The 18,671-nt window shown below is 53.6% G+C and overlaps 3 protein-coding genes across 12 annotated transcripts; 1 reads left to right on the top strand and 2 right to left on the bottom strand.

The window, feature by feature from the left end:
• Window positions 1-27: 27 nt before the first annotated feature.
• MRPL10 (mitochondrial ribosomal protein L10) lies at window positions 28-5,887 on the bottom strand. 3 transcript variants are annotated; one of them, XM_027519770.1, is made up of 7 exons: window positions 5,781-5,827; window positions 5,026-5,061; window positions 3,993-4,063; window positions 3,637-3,806; window positions 2,285-2,449; window positions 1,887-2,031; window positions 28-1,000 (listed from the first exon to the last, which is right to left on the bottom strand). In XM_027519770.1, the coding sequence occupies exons 4-7, from the start codon at window positions 3,739-3,741 to the stop codon at window positions 744-746; spliced, it is 672 nt and encodes a 223-aa protein (XP_027375571.1). In that variant the 5' UTR covers window positions 3,742-3,806; window positions 3,993-4,063; window positions 5,026-5,061; window positions 5,781-5,827; the 3' UTR covers window positions 28-743. The 3 variants fall into 3 exon arrangements, with proteins under 3 accessions (XP_027375571.1, XP_027375569.1, XP_027375570.1); XM_027519768.1 differs by lacking the exons at window positions 3,993-4,063; window positions 5,026-5,061 and having other exon boundaries at window positions 5,781-5,887; XM_027519769.1 differs by lacking the exons at window positions 3,993-4,063; window positions 5,781-5,827 and having other exon boundaries at window positions 5,026-5,059.
• A 9-nt stretch (window positions 5,888-5,896) lies between these two features.
• Window positions 5,897-10,447, top strand: LRRC46 (leucine rich repeat containing 46). 8 transcript variants are annotated; one of them, XM_027519762.1, is made up of 9 exons: window positions 5,897-5,981; window positions 6,244-6,318; window positions 6,416-6,524; window positions 7,793-7,916; window positions 8,738-8,784; window positions 9,069-9,178; window positions 9,366-9,435; window positions 9,602-9,750; window positions 9,880-10,447. In XM_027519762.1, the coding sequence occupies exons 2-9, from the start codon at window positions 6,309-6,311 to the stop codon at window positions 10,320-10,322; spliced, it is 1,062 nt and encodes a 353-aa protein (XP_027375563.1). In that variant the 5' UTR covers window positions 5,897-5,981; window positions 6,244-6,308; the 3' UTR covers window positions 10,323-10,447. The 8 variants fall into 8 exon arrangements, with proteins under 8 accessions (XP_027375563.1, XP_027375565.1, XP_027375561.1 ...); XM_027519764.1 differs by having other exon boundaries at window positions 5,961-6,070; window positions 7,808-7,916; XM_027519760.1 differs by having other exon boundaries at window positions 5,979-6,070.
• A 504-nt stretch (window positions 10,448-10,951) lies between these two features.
• Window positions 10,952-14,707, bottom strand: SCRN2 (secernin 2). Its single transcript, XM_027519758.1, has 8 exons — window positions 14,589-14,707; window positions 14,036-14,209; window positions 13,548-13,729; window positions 12,746-12,945; window positions 12,085-12,300; window positions 11,801-11,966; window positions 11,529-11,709; window positions 10,952-11,269 (listed from the first exon to the last, which is right to left on the bottom strand). Exons 2-8 carry the CDS (start codon window positions 14,207-14,209, stop codon window positions 11,111-11,113), a joined length of 1,278 nt encoding a protein of 425 aa, XP_027375559.1. The 5' UTR covers window positions 14,589-14,707; the 3' UTR covers window positions 10,952-11,110.
• Window positions 14,708-18,671: the final 3,964 nt, after the last annotated feature.

The raw sequence follows: 18,671 nt of genomic DNA, 5'->3' as shown, positions 1-18,671 counted from the left end.
GGGAGGATAAGCTTATAAACAGCAAAGCACAGTTAAGAAAAATGTATTTCACTTTATCATAAAGCAGTGCTCCCAACTTTCCCATGACACGACACACCCCGAGGGCACAGAATGAACACTCAAAGCACTCTTGGGGCCCTAATGAGAAAGCTCTAGTGTAGAAAACCAGGGGAGCATCCTCACAGCTGAAAAGCACCTGGTTCAGTCCCTGTGCTGCCTCTTACTAACAGCATGGCCTTTCACAGGCCATTTGACTTCTTTTCCCCACAGTCTTCCTGTCTGTGAAATCGGGATAATTATGTGAGAAATCAAGGAACTAGCACATGTAAAGTGGTAAAGAGTGGGCCTGGCACAGCAGGCTCTCAACAGATGCCATTCTCAGCACAATTACCTACTCAGCTGAGCTATTCTGGCACGTAGGAGCCACAAGGGGCTAGGCTGGGAGGCGTGTGCAGCGAGGCACAGTGAAAACAGAAGGCAGGGCTTCTCCGCCTTGGACCTGGAAAACGGACAGAGATGGCTCCTATCAGGTCCCAAGTTAGGAAAACTAGAAACAAAGATAGTGATTACAAGCCTCTGTTGTGAAATGAAATTCCCCTACATCTCTGGGTGGCCATGTACTGGAAGAGATCATTGTCAGTAAACGCCAGGTAACACCACCACTCCCCACCCTAAGTTCCCCATGTCTCCAACAGCCAACAGGGCAGAATGTATTTATGGGCAGGCTGGGTACAGGAGGCTGGCTACGAGTCCTGAACAGGGTTGGGAGGATCCGGCTGCGCGCTGGCTGGCACGACAGGGTCCCCCTCGTGCTGTTGTCTGGCATACTGATCCAGCAGGGCAGTCAGCTGGAGCGGGTGGTGCTGCAGCAGGGAGTGGGTCCGGGCTGTGAGGAGGGTGAGCCCTCCCACCAGCTCCCCCTGTGCCAGGGCCAGGCTAGGGAGCTTGGAGTAGTTGATGAAGCCCTGCCTGCTGAGGATGGTGTCATCAATGCAGCCACCTAGAGGAACACAGGATCAGCGAGGCTCCCACACAGGAGTTTCCTCTTCAAAGACAACGGTTCCACCCTAGGAATCTGCTCTCACCACCCTTTTCTACCTCCCAGCCTTCCCCCAGGTCCAGTCCCTACCTGTGTCCCACCCCACTCCCAGTGTTTCAGATCAGTCCCCTCCTCTCCTTCCTAACTCTTCCTGGAAAACCCTTCCGTGTATTATGTAACCCCCACAACATCAGTGTTTCCTCCTAAACTTCCTTGAAGAACCATGGAGTGCATGTTGATGGAGGCGGGGGCGGGGGCGGAATTTGTATTATCTGTATTATATACACAGATTCCTGCCCCACCAACAGATAACTGTGAAATCAGAATTCTCCAGAAGAAGCACCTCCAGGGTTTCTCAGCGTCAGAGGAATCCTGTCCCTCAGCACCCTTCCCTTGGCCTGTTTAAGCATATTCATCTGTGTGGGTTTCAACACCCACTACCCCCTTACTGGACTTCCCTGGTGGCTCAGTGGTAAAGAATCCACCTACTAATGCAGGAGATCTGAGTTCAACCCCTGGGTCTGGAAGATCCCCCGGAGGAGGAAATGGCAACCCACTCCAGTGTTCTTGCCTGGGAATTCCCATAGACAGAGGAGCCTGGTGGGCTATACTCCTTAAGGTCGCAAAATAGTCAGACACGACTTAGTAACTATAAACAACAAAACACCCCTGACTAGACTCAAGGTGTCTGAACTTCCCCTCCCCAGAGTGACACAGGCAGGCCCCATTGTGAGGAGGGGTCCCCTCCAAGCATGGCCACACTTTTACCCACACGAGCCTTGAAGGTGACACCAGGCTGCTGGAGCACCCACTTCCACTTCAGCCCCACCCCCAACTGGCTGCTCACCCAGCAGCGGCAGGAAAGGCACACTCTTCAAGATTCGCACCATCTCCTTGACCTTGGGTTCTTCACTGACCAGCAGCAAGTTGTGCCCCACGAAAAGGGGCAGCAAGTTTTGGTATTTGGAATCCTCCAGGAAGGGCTTTAGGATCTGGACCGGCAGGAGAGAAGGGCTTACTGGGGTTGAGTAGGAGGAAGAGTCACCCACCTTGGTCACAGGCCACACCAGGCTGTGGGCTCAAGCTAATGAAGGTCTCCTCAAGCCCTAACACAGTTCAGGGCCCGGACTAGAGAGCTGCCATGGAAGGGAGCTGGGAATGCCACTTCTTGGGAGAGATGCTGCGGTCTGACATGGGGGTGGAGCGGGTGGGGAACAAGGCGGGGAATGAGGGTCCACTCCCTACCTGGTTGGGGAAGACCTTCATCAGGATCTTGTGCTTCCGCAGCTGGTGCCGCATGAGAAGCTTGTCCTCCGCGCTCATAGCCACGTTCTGGCAGACAGCTATCATTCGGTTGTCTCGGAAAACTGCGGCTATCTCCCGACGGAGGAGCCGGATGAGGCCTGTCTCCTGAGGTCAAGAAGGGAGGACCAAGGGGACATAAGCTGCCCCTTCTAGTACTCCTTACTCCCTCAGGGATGGGTGCCAGAGCTCCCAGTGATGCCCAAGTGAAGATTAGGGCACAGGAAGGAGAACCGGGCCCCTGACTCTCAGAAACATGTTCTCTCACTCCACCCTTTCATTTCCATCTGATAACTACAGGCTTCAGAGCAGCATTTTTATTATTTTAAAATTTTATACTATCATCTTTTTATGGCGCCATGCAGCTTGTGGGATCTTAGTGCCCCGACCAAGGACTGAACTCAAGCCTTTGGCAGTTAAAGAGCAGAGTTCTAACCACTGGACTGCCAGGAAATGCCCTGGAACAGCATTCTTCCCCTCAAACATTAAACTTTTTATGTTGTATTGGAGTGCAGCTGATTAACACTGTTGAGGTAGTTTCAGATGAAAAGCCAAGAGACTCACCCGTATATATATATGTGGCCACTCTTCCCCAAACCCCTCTTCCATCCAGGCTGGCACATAACATTGAACAGAGTTCCATGTGCCTAGAGCAGTGTTTTTAACACCTGAGAACACTCAGTCCCTTTGAAATGGACAACAGTCTGACCCAGCTCATGTTATTTTGATAATAATATTGTCAAAATTACTTAATTAGCCCTCTGAGACTGTACTCATGTTGAATTCTTTTATCAATTTAAATACAAGATTACTCTTTTACAGTGTTGATTCAAAATTGAGGTATTTTCACAGAACAAGACTTCATTTTCTCAAGACAGTGTTTCTCAAAGTTGAGAACTTGGGGAGTTGAAAACCACCATCAAGTTAACAATACTCCACTGATCTTTCTGCCCTCTTTCAAGGACCAAAAACTTTGTATTGTTCCTCTAAGAAAACCTGGGAGCTTCAAGATCAGTGGGATGTTCTCTCTTCCCCTCACCTATGTGGAGAGTTTCAAGCACACATTTTTGGAGACAAGAGTGAAGGAAACCCACACCTGTCCAATCCACGGAGTCCAAGAGGCCAACAGAGAATCAAGGGCAGATTTCATTTTAAAGGATCTGAACTCTGGGATCAAAGTGGGGAAGTAACAATGTAGATGACAATGTCGTGGAGTGCTACTTCATTATGGCCACAGAGACAAGATCACTTTAATCCACCATCCCACCACCAGGCGACATGCCCAGCCTCCTCACCTCCTGCGGGGGGCTGGGAGGGGGCGGCAGGCATCTTGGGTTGACAACAGGTTTGGGGGCAATATACTCAGTCACAGCCATCAGCTTCTGCCGCTCAAAGTGCATCACACGACGGTGGCGAGTAACAGCCTTGGAGCCATAGCGGATAAACTGGTGGGTGGGCAGCCGGCCTGGGAGAAAAAAAGGGCCACGTGGTGAGATGTAGCCTCTTGGAAGCCTTAGTCTATCCCAGAGACAAAGAACCTTAGTCTGCTCCAGAGACAAAGAATCCACCCTCTATGCATGGAGCTCACAAAGCTAGCCTTGGCATTGAGTGGAACAAGGAACTGTCTGCTGGAAAGCCTGAATCCGCAAACCTTTTCTTCTCTTTAATGGGTGACCTTAGCTCAGGTGCTTCATCCTGGAGGAACCCACTTCTCCAGCTCTTCTTTATGCACAGAGATGAGGAAAAACAGGAGCAAAGGAGAAAGCATTTCGAACACATTTTTAAAAGGAAAGAGTTGAACAAATTTTTCTTAAGTGACCAAACAAAAATGTTATGTTTGAGAGCCATCTCTGCCACTGTATCATGGAAGCAGCCAGTCACCATGTAAACAAACAGATGCAGCCTGTTTCTAATACAACTAACTATGGAGAAAAGACCAGCCCTGCCACAATTTGCCAACTTTAAGCCAGTGGCTCTCAAAGTATGCACTACCACCAACTCCCAACCCAACATCAGCATCACCCAGAACTTGTAAGAAATACAACTTCTCAGGCCCTGTCCTGGATCTCCTGAGTCAGTAGCTCTGAAGAGGAGCCCAGGGAACAGTGTGTTAACAAGCCCTCCAGGTGATACTGATGAGGAGTCAGTAGTTCTGAAGAGGAGCCCAGCGAACAGTGTGTTAACAAGCCCTCCAGGTGATACTGATGAGGGCTGAAGTTTGAGAATCACTGCTCTAAGCACTACTCCTTCCCCCAGGATTTGAAGCAGGAGGGAGAAGTTATACTGTTCTCACATCTCCCCCCAAACAAGTTTTTCTCCTCTCTACTTTCCTTTTTTACAGGCATTGCTGCAGAGCACCCCTCAGAAGACAAGGGAGACACTCGAGATACCAAGGCCAAAGAAACCCCTTCATTCTCAACAAAAGGACTCAGGTTACAGCTTCCCATTTTCAGCCCTCCCCAAGCCTAGGATGGGATCTCAGGGAAAGTTGCAGTCAGAAGGTGGCTCTAATAATCAGAGAGCATGGAGATTTTGCTGAAGTGAGAGGTTTTCTTGCTAGTGGCCACAAATCCTAACTGTTGAGAGCACAAGCTCTGTATCAGATGGAACCAAATTTTTGCAGTTTTAGTGAGATAGAATTGACACACATGGAGCCAATTTCCAATCTTTCTTCTGCCACTTACTGGCTGTGACCTTGACCATTCAAGGAGTTTCTTCACCTGTAAAGAGGGGAAGAGAATGCCTTCTTCATAGGATGCTTTATGGTTTAAATGAAATACATGTACTTATCACTGCGCCTGGTCTATATAAGGTACTCAAAATCATTCATTAAACAAATATCTACAGCATGCTTACTAATGTCAAGCACCATGCCACCTGCTGGCTATGCTGAATGAATACGGTTCTGCCTTGATGGAGTTTAAAGTCTAATAGAGAAGACAAACAAATGCAAAAGTACAGTGTGTGAAGAGGCGAAGGGGTCAATAAACAGGGTGACAGATAGACTTAACAGGGGAGACCTTTGCAGAGGGTGGCTACGGAAGGCCTGAGATCTTAATTTCTGGAGGCAGAAAAAACTGGGTAATGGGTTTAAACCCTAAACAAGGCAGGGGGACTAGGGGATAGAGAATAAGTACTGTGGTTGTCCCCGAGGCTTCTGCTGTGTTGCTGTTATTACTAGAATCTGGAATCACAGGAAATTAGATCAGGCCAGAGATCTTCATAGGATGCTTTAAGGTTTAAGCGAAGTAATACATGTAAAGTACTTATCACTGTGCCTGGTCTATATAAGGTACTCAAAAATCACTCATTAAACTAACATCTAGTCATCGAGAGCTGTCTGGGATCAGAACTTTGGGGAAATGACCAGCAGCAGAGGAGGGAGACGAATAGAGAGCATCGGCCAGAACGCGCCGCGAAGACGTGGGCCGCTCCTTACCCGCCTGGGGTAGGAGACCCCCTCGCAACATCCCAGCCACGGCCGCAGCCATCGCCACCGGAAGAAGGACCGGGAGACGACCGCGACGGAAAGAGCTAAGGATTGTGGGTAGTCCCAGGACCGGAAGCGGAGGGAGGAGCCGCCAGCTGGAGCAGCAATCCTCATGCGCCGAACCCGGCACCTGAGAGCCCGCCCTCCCCGGTGCGTCATCAGGCGTCCGGTCTCCTAGCAACGACACCTCGAGCCGCTCTTTCCATCCGTCCGCACCGTTATCTACCTACAATCCCCCTGTAGGCGGCCTGGAAAGCCCCTATACACTCCTCAAACTCCAGATCCTCCACCTCGATTTACTTTCGTCTTCTGCCCCACCCCAACAGTTAGCTCTGAACCAACCCCATTCCTTTATCCCCCAGTTCTCTGAGCTTCTCTCTCCTCATACCATCCTGGGTTCTTCCATTCCCAGGGGCTGTCCAAGCTGCTCTACTTCTCTTCGTTCCAATCGCTCCGCAAGCCAGCAACTTTTAGATCATGCCTGGAGGTGAGTAGGGAGGTGGGATGGGTAGAACAGTTGGTTAACAGTAGAGTCAGGCCCCCAAGAACAAGGAAATGTAACAACTGGACTCATCTTTTCACAGCTAAACTTGCCCAGAGTCCAGAGGAAATCAGTGGAGTGTGCATTACTGAAGCCCTTATCACTAGGCGGAACTTGGCCTTCCCTGAAGATGAGGATCTGTCAGAGAAGATGTAAGTGCACCGGAGAGGAAAGGGGTGCTGGAACGTTGAAACACAGAGAATGACCAGTCCCCTGAGCTCTACTGATTGGTCAACTTACTTTTGTCCTTCTCTTTACTTACTCTACACATTCAGTCAGTGGCAATGTCCAGCTGATTCTTCCTCCTTAAAAACCATTCTCTTTTTCACCATGCCCACTCAGTTGCTTTAAATAAGGGTCTAAAGTCATCACTTCTCAACAAACTCCTAATTAGTCTGTCTGCCTCCAGTCCAGGCACCCCATACTGTTGCCAAAATGATCCTTTTAAATAACAAATCTGATCAGACACTCCCTGACAGGACCTTCCTTAACTTCCTAGCACCTCCAGAATAAAATCCAAACACTTTAGCCTGGTGCCTTTTCAACCTTATTTTTTGCCACTCTCCGTAAGTGTGATTCCTCTAAGACCCCATGTTCCCACAGCTTAGCACTTACTACTCAGAGTGGTGCTGGGGTGGGTGGGCAGCATCTGCATCACCTAGGAGCTTGTTAGAAATGAAGAATCTCAGGCCCACTTACTGAATCAAAATATGCAGTTTAACAAGACTCCCTAAGGGGTTCATGGGCACATTGCAGTTGAAGAAAGGCTGGAATCACACATACTATTCCTTCTGCTTGAAATGCCTTCTCATCCCCCCTCTCCTTCCAGTCTAACTCCTACTAATGTGTCATCTCCCCCAGGAACCATTCCCTGAATCCCTCTGGATTCAATGTATAGTCTACTCCCTTAGTCCTCTGCACGTGCTTCTGTCATCCACTTGTCATAGATGTTTGGCCAGCTTCCCTAGTAGTGATGGGCAGGGACTCTCTCATTTGTCTCTAATGGGCATTCAGTAAATGTTGCGGGATTAATGAATGGATGGGTGGAACAAGTGATTTTCCTTCCATGGACCACTCAGAAGGGATGTAAGGAAGCATCTCCTCTCTGCCCCAGCCCCTGCCTCCCCAACCCAAGCTGGCTGGAGGAAGTCTGCCCCCACATCTGCAGGAACCATAGCTGCCATCACCCAGTTTCCCAGTCCAAGGATTCTCACTCCCCTCTCACCCTTATCCCTCCCAGTGCTACTGATAGATACTGAGGTCTCCAAGTCAACCCAGGTTCCCAATCTAGACCCCACCTCATGAGTCAAGCAGGTGTCCCTGACATCTGATCAGAGTCACTGAGCCATCCATCCCTCCTTAAAACACCCTCCCCTCCATCTTCCTGCTAAGAGACCACAGAAGTGGCACTCTGTCACAGCACCCATTTGCCCAGGTTCCACACACTTGCTGAACTGCAGACTGTTCGCCTGGACCGGGAGGGAATTACCACTATCAGGAACTTAGAGGGCCTCCAGAATCTTCACAGCCTCTATCTGCAAGGGGTAATGTCCTGCCTCCTGCCCTTCCTTCTCCCTGGGGAGGGGACTCCAGCCCCTGTGAGTCATGTTTGTTTAATCTGAAAGACGCCAACCAGGTCATCTTGTCCATTTACTGGTGTTGAGGCAGGCAGACCTTCATTGAAACGGTTTCCAGATGAATCAGGAATTCTGTTGAATTGAAAGACCAATGCACCCAAAAGAGATCCTGACCTTGCTCTTAAATCACTGTTTTTCTATCAGACACTTTGCTTGTTCTAGAAGTCCTAGATGGTGTCTGTCCTAAATCTCTCATGTTATACAGCTCAAGTCCATTTCCTGTTTTGAAGGACAGGAAGAGAGAAGCATAAGATTCCTCTGCATCCTTCAGAAGCTCAAAGGCTTTTTGGTGGGGGTGGGAGTGGGGGCGGTTAATCTCTGGGCTCCCCCAGGTTGAATATGCCCAGATCCCTCCCAGTTTCCCCCACGGACACTGGCCAGGTCACAGTAGCACAGGTTTGCTCTCCCCTTTGCGTGTGCAGTCCACGACCAAGGCCTTTCCGTTTCCTGGCCCCCCTTGGTTTCCTTTCTCTGATGTCCAGGTTGTGGGGTGATCAGGGTACTTAAATCAAGTTTAGCCAGCCCCAAGTTTATGTCCTCAGCCATCGACTTGGAGAAAGCAAATCATCCCAAGGCACTCATGACTTGTTCAAGGAGTGGGGTGATCATTCCCAAAGGGCCAGGTCTCCAGCCTCAAGAGTAGACATGGTCTTAGGGCTTTGTCCCTTTAAAGGGACCCCACTCAACTGACCTTAGCTTGGTTTCCCCACCTTGGTCTCTTCCTGCAGAACAAGATTCAGAGAATTGAGAACCTGGCCTGCGTCCCCTCCTTACGGTACATGGTGCCAGGGCTCCGGCAGGGTTGGGGGAGGGGAGAAGAGCTAGAATGAAGGGGAGGAAACCTGGTAATACTCCAGAAAACTGGCTCAGATGTCCCAAAGCCCAGCTGCTGGTCAGCCAAGGACCCCACAAGCCTAGCTCTGCTTCCCTGACCCCAGGAGGGCCTGTGTCCCCACTCGTCCAGCTGCTGAGCCAGGGGGGCTCGGGTACCTGGGGCTCCCATCCCTTCCTCCAGCTGTTCTGTGATTCAGTTGTCTTTCCCCCTCCCTTCCCCTACAGCTTCCTGTCTTTGGCAGGAAACCAAATTAGGCAAGTGGAAAACCTCCGTGACCTCCCCCACCTCCAGTTTCTGGACCTTTCTGAGAACCTGATAGAAACGCTGAAGCTGGGTAGGAACGCCCTTGCCCTGGCTCATGGAATAGGTCCTGGGATGCCCTCCCTCCTCTCTGCCCTCCTCCCTGTGCTTACATCAGCAGCACATCCTCCAGGGGGCTTGGAGGGCTGTGCAAAGGGGCAGTGGCTTTGGACTGGAAGGTGGGGGTGCGAACCTCATCCCCCGCTCTTTGCTGTGTGCAGATGAATTCCCCGAGAGCCTTCTCATCCTCAACCTGACTGGAAACAGCTGCACCAACCAGGATGGCTACAGGTGAGGAGGAACTAAAGGTTCCCGTGTTGACCTGACCACAGGCCCATCTTCTAGCTCAAGAACACCACCTCTCCCGGTGTGGTTGCTGCGGCTTGTGTCTGCACATCCTCCCAGCTCCACACCCAGGGTGCCCTCCTGGGTAACCTCTGCTGTTTCCGCCCCACAGGAAGCTGTTGACAGAAGCCCTGCCACTGCTCCTAGACCTGGACGGGCAGCCTGTGGCAGAGCGCTGGACCTCGGACGAGGAGGATACAGCCTTGAGTGATGAGGATGAGGAGTTCCCAGAGCTCAGAGGCCCATTCTGCTCAGAACGAGGTGACCCTGCTTTCCAAAGTGTGCAGCTGCCCTGTGGGGTCCGGGAGAAGCTAAGACACGGGGTGTCTGGGGAGGTGGTCCCAGGGCCAGAATAGTCCTTCCCAACCTGCCTTGTCTCCTCCCTTCTAGGGATGGTAGGGGAGAGTTTGCTTCTGCCAAGCCCAGGGCTCTATCCACCACCCACCATCCCACCCCTCACAGGCTTCCTCAAGGAGCTGGAGCAGGGAATGAGCAGGCACCGGGAGCTCAGGCAGCAGACAGCCCTGCTGGAGCACCAGCTGAGGGTGGAGACTCAGCCCACCCTCACAGACCTGCCCCCGCTGCCGGGGGCGCCCATGGCTGGGGACAGCAGCCCTTCCGTCACCCCCACACAAGAGAAAGAGACAACCCCGGAGCCCGCTTCCTTGCCAGAGGCCTCCTCTACCACCAAGAGACTGTGCCCTCTGGCTCCCAGGGGCCAGCAAAGCACTATGCAGGCAAGGAAGGGGGCCAGAGCGGCCACAGCCCCCAAGGCCTCTCTGGCTGGGGCCCCCAGCACAACCAAAACTGTGACCAAAAAAATCAAGAAGTGAAATGCAGCCTACTGCTAACAGCGAAGCCCCAGGCACACGGAGGAACAAGGAGTGGGCCTCCCCTCGGCCTGAGAGCCCTGGCCTGTGGCAGGAGCCTGTCCCCAATAAAGCATCTCTAGGCCCTGCGTGTGTCTTCTGCATCACTTGGGGCATCTCAGGGGAAGCTGTCAGTAAAAAGCACCCAGAAACAATAGCAGGAATACAGAGCCTGATTCTAAAGAACAGGAACTTTCAGGAACTGCCCAAGGGACTGGTGCCCCACCTCAGGGCCCCCACCTGGCTTCTGAGCTGGCAGGAGGTGGGCACTGCCTGGTGGAGATGCCACCTCACAGTAGACACATCACATACCACCGGCCCCCCACCAGGGACTGCCCTTCCAAGGTTCAAGCCAAGAACCAAAAATGTGTGGTTGTAACTCTCCCCATGAGCAGCCACCTGCTGTACCAGCCATGCCCCTCCATGTTCCCACACCCACATGTTGGGGGCCCCTTCTCTTCCCAGGTTCCTCCACCACCTAAGTCAGAAGAATGTGCTGCCCAGCAAGGCTCCCAGAGGCCCTGCAGCCACTGCAGGGCTGCCCTTTGTCCTCTCTTGGCCCTCCCACCCCCACTGGAGCTGGACACTGAACAAGAAAATAAAACACATTTATTAGAGCAAAGGCCAACCTGGCCACTCAGAACAAGGCTGGGGTGGGGGATGAGGTGAGGGGATTTCTCTAGCCTCTACCCCAGGGGTCCTGTGCCCACTGCAGCCCCCTGCACCCCAGGCCAAGTCAGGAGGGGTCAGGCTCAGGCATATGCCTGGGTCTCCTTCTCCACAAAGGCCTGGAAGAGGCCGCCCAGCTCCTGGGCGGGTGGAGCACACTCCCTGGTCAGCAGCCGCCGCACAGCCACCAGGCCTTCCTGCTCCAGGTCCCGCTGCTTCTGCCGAAGCTGCTTCCCCCGAGCCTGCCCAGGAAAGGGGGCGATGAATCCCCGGGACAGGCTTCCCTCTGGATTACGGAGTAGGGGCAGATGGCTGCCATCTCACATAAGCAGGAGAAAGGATATACACCCAACATTCTCCAGGGTTGACTTTGAAGGGAGAGACTCCTCTCCTTAGCTCTAGAGTCTCCTTCGCTCCCAGTTACCCTCATATTTCCAGAGTCCCAGTTGGGGTGGGGGAAGTGCGTCATCCCCCAGGGTAGCCCCTCTTCCCCGGGGTTACCTGCTCACTCTCCATCAGTCCCAGGGCCACCTGGTGTCCGCGGTAGAGGGGGTGCCGGCGATCCACCTGAGTCTGGAATCGAGGCAGGGTCCGAACAGGGTCCTGTGCTCCAAAAGTGGGAGACAGCACCTGGGGGGGCTGGGCTGCCCCCACCCCAAAGATGAAAGGTTTGAACACAGACCTAGTGGGACAAGGATGGAAGGATAAGGGCTCTGGTACCCTTCCGTCTCCCCTGCCTGGGGCGTTCCCCCCCAGCTTCCCCACCCTCTCACCGGGATGGGTCTGGTGTGGCAGTGAGGAAGTGCACGCAGGGCTGGGTGGTGTCCCGGGGCAGCACAGACACCATGCTGGCCGTGGTGCGGAAGCCCCCAGAGTCCATACAGATGCCGCTCTCCTTGTCCCTGAGGATGCCCATCATCACCTCTGCTGTGATACCCCCTGCCAAGGAGGACACAGTGAGGGCCCTGAGGGCAGAAGGGGGCCCTCCGGCCTCAGAGTAAGCCCCCGAGGCTGTGGGAGGGAAGAGAGCTGGGCCCCACGCTGTCTACTCACTGACCTTGTTGTTGCTGCAGCAGCTCCTGCCCGGCCCGGAAGCGGGCCTTGGCAGCCTCCATGCGCACAGGCTGCTGGCTCAGGGAGAAGACCTGGGCAAAGTCAAAGGTGCCCTGCCCGTCCCACCAGCCCTGGACCTGGGCGTGGGGCCGGAGCTCAGGGTGTTCTGCCGAGATGTCCGAGCCGATGCTCAGCTGGTTGGAGATGTTGTGGACCCCCTCTACAGAGGAGATGAGGGGTCGCTCATATATTGTTGAGCCCCTGTCCTGTGCCAGGCACTCAGCTAGGTGCTGAGAACACAGTGGTGAAGAGAACAAGACAACCCTTGTGGAGGGGACAGTTAAACCGATCACACGAATAAACGAGAGCCGGCAACTGCAGGGAGCATCATCATGAAGGGACCCCGGCTTGTGTATAAGGGAGAAGCCTGGCCACCAGGAAGTCCAGGAAGGCTCCCCAGAGGAAGATGCAGGCTGAAGCACAAAAGGACTCAAGCAAGTGAAGGGGGAGGTGAGGTACTCGAGAGGGCTCATCTCCCGTGTCCCTGGACGTCCCCACCATTCGAGACATTTGCACCTGGATCGGGCCTTCCTTGCCCCCACCACCATTCCCACCCCAAAAGGAGAACGCTTCTGGGAGGCAGGCCCCAGCGCCAGGCCCCTCACCCTGGATCCTCCGTGCAGCCCACAGCCTCCCCACCGTCTCCAGCACCCAGGCCTCAGTCCGGTCGGCCAGCAGGAAAGTGTTGTGGTAGCAGAATGGCGTGGGGTCCTCCCGGCAGCTGCCCCCCTGCCCGTAGCGCTCCAGCAAGCCTGTGATCACGTGCAAGGCCTCCCGGGCAGAGCTGCCCCGTTCCAAAGCCAGCCTGGCACAAAGAGTCCAGGGGACAGAAGGGCGATGGGGTATCAGTGCTGATGGCAGAGCTTCAGTGGACAGAAGAGTCCCAGAGAGGTTTGGTGATGAGCCCAAGTCACAGAGAAAATCGTCACCAACTATAGGCTTGTGGTTTTCAAGCTGTGCTCTGAGGGGTTCATGAAATGGACTGAAGCACATTCCTGGAGGAAAACATGCCCTGTGCCCTCCAATCTCTATCAGAGCAGCTGCTCCAGCTGCCGGCTCTCGTTTATTTGTGTGATCGGTTTATCTGTTATCATTAACTGGTTTTACAAACCAAAATTCTTCATGAGATTTCACTCGAAAAAAATTTCCTTCTATTGAAAAAAAAGTTAAACCATTGCCCTATTTCTGGGCCAGGAGACACCCAGAGCTGGCTACATTTGGGAGCTCCTCACCAGACTGTGGAGATGGGGCCAGGAGAGGGGAGGGGAGGGGGCAGCCTACCTGGGGAGGACGACAAAGTGGGCAGAAAAAGGGGAGGTGCTTGGGGGCAGGGAGGGTGGCCTGGGTCAGTATTCAGCCCCAGATTTCTGGTGTATCAAGGGGGGATGAAGGAGGGCAGGTCCGCACCTGAGTAAGTCCATTCCCAGCAGGGCTTCCCCTTCCCCGACTGGCTCCTTGGTCCACACTGCCTCATTGCCAATGCAGACACCATGCTCGTTGGCACCCATCTCAGCCCCCCACAGCCAAGAAGGGCGGCTCAGGATCACAGCATGGGTCTTGGACACCTGTTCCACCTCAATGTAGGTGCACTGGAGATGAGGGAGGAGAAAAGGGAGGTCCACTTAGAAAGGGGGAAGGTACCTCTAAAGTGGTGGCGCTGAACCCATCACCCAACACAACCCTTTGAGGAAGGTCTTATTATCCCTATTATACAGATGAGAAAACTGAGGTCAACAGCGGCTAAATAACAGGTTAGGTCCCAGTCAGTAGACTCAAAGCTCATGTTCTTTTCACCACATCTGGTAGCTTCTCAGGTCGGGGGAACAGAGGAGGAAGGTTTTAGAAGAATACCTATTACTGCCACACCTCCCAGCACTCTGGAAGGCCTAACCCACCTGGAGGCGGCTCCCAGGGGCGTGCGTGCCTGCCGGTACAAACACCACCTCCTGCACCTCATCCCGGGGCCGGTCAGAGTTCTTGGCAAAGATCACGGCTGGGAGAGCCGAGGCCGGGGGCACCGAGACAAAGCAGTCGCAGGAACATGGGGTGTCAGGGCTCCACGATGCCATCTGGGGAGAGATGGGGATGTGTCCCTCTCAAGCCACCTCTCCACCATCCTGACCGGGGAGCGGTCCTAGGGAGCACCCCTCCCAACACGTGCAGACACTACAGGAAGACACTGCGACGGGTTTGCCACGCACAGCACCGCACGCGTGCTCGTTGCTCGGCGTGAGCGAAGGAAACGCCCACTCTCTCCACGGGCTCCAGGTTTGGGAATCGGCAGACGGGCGCAGACCGCACGCTCCGAGGGCCCTGCTCTACTCGGGAACGTGACACCTCAGGGCAGTCGCAGGAGCGGCTCCCTCGCTACCCAACCTCTCTCCAAGAGTCCCAAGCCCCTCTTCTGTCGGCCCGTTTCTCGCTCCCCCAACACTTTATGCTCCTCACCCTCTCTCCGTGCAAATCCCCAGCTTAGTCCGGAGTCCTACAGCCTCCGCTTCAGGTAAGGTCTGTCCCAGGGGCGGAGGCTCCTGGAAGTGACCTGGAAGACTTTGGCCTCGGGGGCGGAGTCGAAATCGAGCGCCTGCAGTTCTTCCGTTTTCCAGCAGAGTGCGCGCCAGCACCACTTCTTGGAGCGAAGCGGCCTTCGGAGTCCTGCTTGCTGCCTGCCCTACCCGGGTGCAGCTTTTAGGCCCGATAAAGGCTGCGACGAATCCGCTAGTTTCTCCAGTGGGGTCACTGTCGGGACAGGGAGCCGGAGGTGGAAAGGAGCCCACGTGAAAAGGGAAGAAAGGAAAACTTGGCTGATTCGTTAGAGAATGTGGACAGCTAGGGCATCTGGAGATTAAGGAAGAACCTCAGCTACTTGTCACCTAATTTGAATTCCAAAGGCACAATTCCTGGCTGGTGCACCCTCCTCCGCATCCCCGTCATACCCTGTTCCCCCGGCTCCTCCCCATCTCCCACCTCCCCCTCCCCAACCCCTCAGAAATAAGATCAAAAAGAAAGAAAGATCGACAGGAATGGTCACAGGCCAGGAGGCCTGGGAATAATTGAAGTGAATTCCTTAAAAAAATTTTAAGGCATATATACCTGGTGGCTCAAATGGTAAAGAATCTGCCAATAACGCGGGAGACCCGGGTTCAGTCCCTGGGTGGGGAAGATCCCCTGCAGAAGGGAATATTCTTGCCTGGAGAATTCTGCTCCCTGTCCTGACAGTGACCAATGTTCTTGCCTGGAGAATTCCGTGGACAGAGAAGCCTGGGGGGCTGCAGTCCACGAAGCCACAACGAGTCAGACACAGCTGAGCAACTAACTCATATACACAAAATCCATTCTGAGTCCCCAAAGGCCAATTCTGCCCCACAGTGCTCAAACTCATTGGAAGTTAGCTTTGAAAGAAAATTTGGAAATTTCTAGTCCAAAGATTTGTAACTGAAACAGCAAAGGAGAAATCTTGGCCAAGGGGGCATATATCCATATGGAGGTGGACTCTGATCTCAAATATTCTGCTTGACAGGTCATTTTCCTGTATAAATCATCTCCATAACCAGCATTTAAGTGAATGGATCTCACTCCCATTTGCTTTATGGAGCCCTCTGGAATGTGGAGAGAGGAGACACTGCAGGTTATATACTTGGCCCACGTCTACCCTGCCAACCAATCAGGGCTGCTGCTCAGAGATCTGGCCACAGCATCCCAGCCTGTTGTCATTCCTGGGATGGGACTGAAGGTGGTGGGCAGCTGTGGGAGTGACGGCTGGGGAAAACCTACAAGATAAGGCTGCTGGGACATCTGAAATCTGAGACATTTTCTTTTTAAAAAGATTATTTATTTATATTTTGTTGTTCTGGATCTTCGTTTCTGTGCGTGGGCTTTCTCTAGTTGCCGCGAGAGGGGGCTGCTCTCTAGTTGGGGTGCCTGGTCTTCTCATTGTGGTGGTTCCTCTTATGTGTGGTGCAGCTCTAGAGTTCAGGTGGGCTCAGTAGTTGTGGCGCACCCACTTAGTTGCCCGGAGGCATGTGGAGTCTTCCCGGACCAGGGATCGAACTGTGTCCCCTGAATTGGCAGGTGGATTCTTAACCACTGCAAAGTCCTGAGACATCTTCTGATTGCCTCCAGATAAACACAGTTGGTTCCCAAGAGGGTGCTATTTCCAGGGAAATGGGTGTCACTTTCAGAAAAGGGACTGCCACTTGAACAGAAGGTTGACCTAGAAGCTGGGCTGGAGGGAGAAGAGCATTACCTGGAACTGTGCAGACCAGCATCTCATCCTGCTCCTTTTTCCTGCTATAACATAGTGCCGCAGGCCTCTTCGGGCAGGTCACTTCAACTGCAACGGCCTCAGCGTCTCCAGTAACGAATGAAGGCGTTGGACTAGATCAGTGGTTCTGAATCATGGATGGGGTGAGGAGGGATTATATTTCAACCACACAACTCCCATTGCATAGGACAATACTTTAATACTCTGCTTCTCAGAGTGTCCGAGGATTGCCAGCATCAGCATTATCTGGGAGCTTGTTAAAAATGCAGAATCTCTGGCCCCACCTCAAACCTACTGAATGGGAATCTGCATGTTAACAGGACCCCCAGGTGTAAAGTTTGTGAAGCGCTGCTCTACTGCACCCCCAAGGGACATAATTTGGTGGGATGTTGGGGCGTGAATCGGGGTATCTGGAAAAACTCCATGAATGGTTCTAATATGCCCTCTTCCAGGTGGGAACAACTGGACTACTTGGTTCCTGAGATTCTTTTCAAACCCACACTGCTCAGATGCTGAGCAGTCAGACTCGCTAGGATTAATGGGAAGTGAATTGCTTCTGGTGTGATGTACAGGGCGGGGGGCCGGGGGGTGGGGCGGTGCGGGGGGCGGTTCTTGAGGTTGCCAGTGGACGTCATTCCAGAAGCAAACATCAAGGCTATGTGGTCATCAACATTGAATAGCCGCCTCGCTGGGCTGGAAAGCCAGTTCACGTCGTGCACTTCCCCAGGTGCCCGCTGGGGGGCAGGAACAGGCAGGAGGAGAGGCCTGGGGCCGTACAGCACAGCCTCCAGCTGCAGTTCCCAGGCTGCCGGTTCCCCTGTCACTTTCCCGTTCCTGACTCCACTCACCCACCCTAGAGGGCTTCAACTCCCACTTCCCAGGAGAGAAGAGAGTGGCTCAGAGACGTTGCCCAGAGGGGTAAGACCCATGTTCTTATTTCCCAAACTTGCTCTCAGCCCCTCTAGGACTGTCCTGCCTGGGACAACAGAACTGAGGGGTCAGAGGTGGCCCCAGGCCCCATTGCGGGGGGAGAGGGCAGCCAGGCAGCATTGCTGCCAGGGCCAGCGACTAATCATCAGAGCCCCACCAAAGGCCCCCGCTAAGAATGCAGGTCAGCGGGAGGAGCTGCAAGCGGAGGAGGGGTGGCCCCAGCCCTGCCCAGACAGGCCCAGCCGGCCCCACAGCTGCCCTCCTGTCCCCTGGGGGCAGCGAAGGGTGACAGGAGGGGAGGATTCGCCAGTTTCCTGGGGTCTGAGTCCCCAGAACCGGGAAGACAAAAAGAAGAGTTGCAGGGAGTGGAGTGGGCCTGAGGTCACAGGAATGGGCCTCCACCCAGGCGTCTAAGTCCAGCAGCATATGAAAATAAACATTTGACCCCCTCACCAGTCTGCTCTCCACTGTAATCCCTAAATCATGCTGATGCCATTTAAGAAATTCTGGAACATCGGACTCTCCCAAACAAGTGACGGAATTGGCCAACCTGGGTACCAGACTTGGCTCTGAGAAAGTCGGTTAGGGTTAGAGTGAGGAGAATAGGAGTCCCACTAGGGTAGATAATTTTGGTCATCATGTAGGATGGGAAGATGGAAGACTATAGTAACCTACTCTGCACCCTTGGAGCTAAAAACTGATCCCTATCAACCTTCCTACGTTTGGGACTCTGGAGTCATGAGGCTTTTACTCTGACATGTGTCAGGCACCGACTGTGCACCAGGCACGGAGCAGCCTGGAAAAGTATGCATTTGCACATATCTGGGGGTGCCCCATGGACCCAGTGAAGTACTTCTGTGCACACCGCGATTGTGTAACTGTGGCGGGTCTCTAGCTGGGAGCTGCAGTACGAACCTTTCCTTCATACTTTCCAGCTGGGCGGGAGCCCATCAGATAGCTGGGCTGCCTTTCATCACCTTGTCCCTGATAGGGATCATCCTGGGTGAAGAAATCGCTGTCAGTCACCCCCACCTCACTCACAACCAAAAGGCCTGATTGACAGGCACACCCCCACAGGGGCGGGGAGAGGGGGCCAAGAGGCTGGCCATCTCTGGGAAGGCAGGGAACCAGCATTCTTGGTGGGGGAGGCTAAAGAAGGGGCTTGCATGTGGAAGAGGAAGGAAATATCTAGAATCTTTCCATCTCCACAGGTGACGACCAGGGAAGGACAGTCGGCCCAGCTATCAACCCCGAGGGAACCCCACCCTCCTCCTGCACCAACAACCTCCGGGCAGGGCAGTATCCGACCCTTCAATCAGCTCAGCTCTGCCCCCAAA

Source organism: Bos indicus x Bos taurus, chromosome 19 (assembly GCF_003369695.1).
Source record: "Bos indicus x Bos taurus breed Angus x Brahman F1 hybrid chromosome 19, Bos_hybrid_MaternalHap_v2.0, whole genome shotgun sequence".
Taxonomy (NCBI): Eukaryota; Metazoa; Chordata; class Mammalia; order Artiodactyla; family Bovidae; genus Bos; species Bos indicus x Bos taurus.
Note: the sequence above shows the minus strand (reverse complement) of the source record. Positions and strands in the feature narration are given on the sequence as shown.